The 1,660-nt window shown below is 45.4% G+C and overlaps 1 protein-coding gene across 1 annotated transcript; it reads right to left on the bottom strand.

The window, feature by feature from the left end:
* Positions 1–179: 179 nt before the first annotated feature.
* Positions 180–1,654, bottom strand: LOC102002566 (leukocyte immunoglobulin-like receptor subfamily B member 3-like; the record flags this gene model as incomplete). Its single annotated transcript, XM_005372314.3, has 4 exons — positions 1,625–1,654; positions 1,201–1,503; positions 621–905; positions 180–479 (listed from the first exon to the last, which is right to left on the bottom strand). Coding segments are annotated over exons 2-4 (787 nt in total), but the record flags the coding sequence as incomplete, so codon positions are not given.
* Between the last annotated feature and the right edge of the window lie 6 nt (positions 1,655–1,660).

Raw genomic sequence — 1,660 nt, 5'->3', positions numbered from 1 at the left:
ATTCTCCTGACCCTCCCAGGTTCCATTCCTATTATGCTCTCCCCTCATTTTCTATACAGTGACTCTCATGGTCTGCATACTGTGTCAACTGACTCATAAACACATCATACACCATGGTCTAAACTGGGATCCTGTGTCTAGTAGAGTATGATTCTACAGAGACCCTGAGGTACCCTCACCTGAGATAAGAAGTTCCAAAAGGTCACTCCCTTCTGACAACACCTGATGATTACTTCTGTAAGAGCCATAGCATCTGAACATCCACCTTTGGCCGAAGGCCGTTGGTTTCACTTGGAACTCGGCAAAAAATAACCCAGTGTCTTTATCTTGTGAACTCTCACTGTGCAAGAACTTCTGATCATCCTTAGTTAAAATGAACCAGTTGTATGAATGATTTGAGGTACAAGAGAGTGTCACAGTCATTCCTACAGTCACAACGGGGTCTTGCAGTGGCAACAGTATGGGTTTGTTGGAGACTCCTAAAAAAATACACATGGAAAATTAAAGTGGACCACACAGTCTAAATTGCCGCCCACAGCTTTCCTCCTGTGGGGAATAGTGCTACAGCAGTCGCTGATTGAGAGTGACTTCTGGGGCAAGGATTTTTGAGTTTCTCTCACCTGTCACCACCAGTTCTAAGGTGTCACTGCGTTCTGTCCATCCAGCAGAGGTGTATGAGTAGCAGTGATATCTCCCTGCATTCAATTCAGTCATAGATGAAATGGTGAGTTTTGCATTATAATTGTAGACTATTTGGTTCTGTTGGTCCCCAGGTTCTGGGCTTCCCTCTTTATATATTACGTAGATTATAGTTGTTTGATTTGCCTTACACCAGATGGTAACATAGCTCCCTGAGGTGATCACAGAACCTGGCTCAGCCCATATGGTGGGCTTGTGAAGGGTCCCTGCAAAGAAGTAGGAAGAAAGGAGGTGCACCTGTCATTAAAATGTTACAGAGAAGGTCACAATTGCCTATTACACCTAAGCTGATCTGAAATAGCAGAAGTGCACATAAAGACCACAAATCTCTGGATCTTAGATTTCATTACTAGTATCTCCCATGGTGGCCAGCTGTATCAGAAATTCTGTGACACTGAGTCCAGTAGCCCTGGTTGTCAATCACCCAGCAAAAATGAGGTATTTTCCAGGGACCCAGCGTCAGTTGCAATTATATCAAAAGAACTTACTGCACTTCCTTACCTGATACCAGGAGCTCCAGTTGGTTACTGGGCACCGACCACAGCTGAGGGGTGCTCAAAAAATAACCGTAACATGTGAACCTCCACCTCTTGTTGGGGGTCACAGGATCCACCAAGAACGGGGCTCCAAATATGTCAGAGTGTATTATCTGTGAGGGTTCAGGACTCGAGAACTTCTCACCATCCTTCATTAGAATGAACATATTATACGGCTCTTGTGACTCACACTGAAGGGTAACTCGCCCTCCTGAAGTCACCACAGGGCTGGGAATGGCTGACAGAGTGACATTGCTGAGGTAAACTCCTAGGAGAGCAGAGAAAAGCTGCTAGGAGAACTTATATGAGAAACATGGTTCCCCACTTCTCATATTTGAGAAAGGAGCCCCCTTAAGACAAATCCAGGGGCTGAGGGAGGGTTCTGTTACCTGTCACCACCAGCTCTAGGGTGTCACTGTTTTCTA

The sequence above is a fragment of the Microtus ochrogaster genome, unplaced genomic scaffold (genome assembly GCF_000317375.1).
Source record: "Microtus ochrogaster isolate Prairie Vole_2 unplaced genomic scaffold, MicOch1.0 UNK1233, whole genome shotgun sequence".
NCBI classification, from domain to species: Eukaryota; Metazoa; Chordata; class Mammalia; order Rodentia; family Cricetidae; genus Microtus; species Microtus ochrogaster.
Note: the sequence above shows the minus strand (reverse complement) of the source record. Positions and strands in the feature narration are given on the sequence as shown.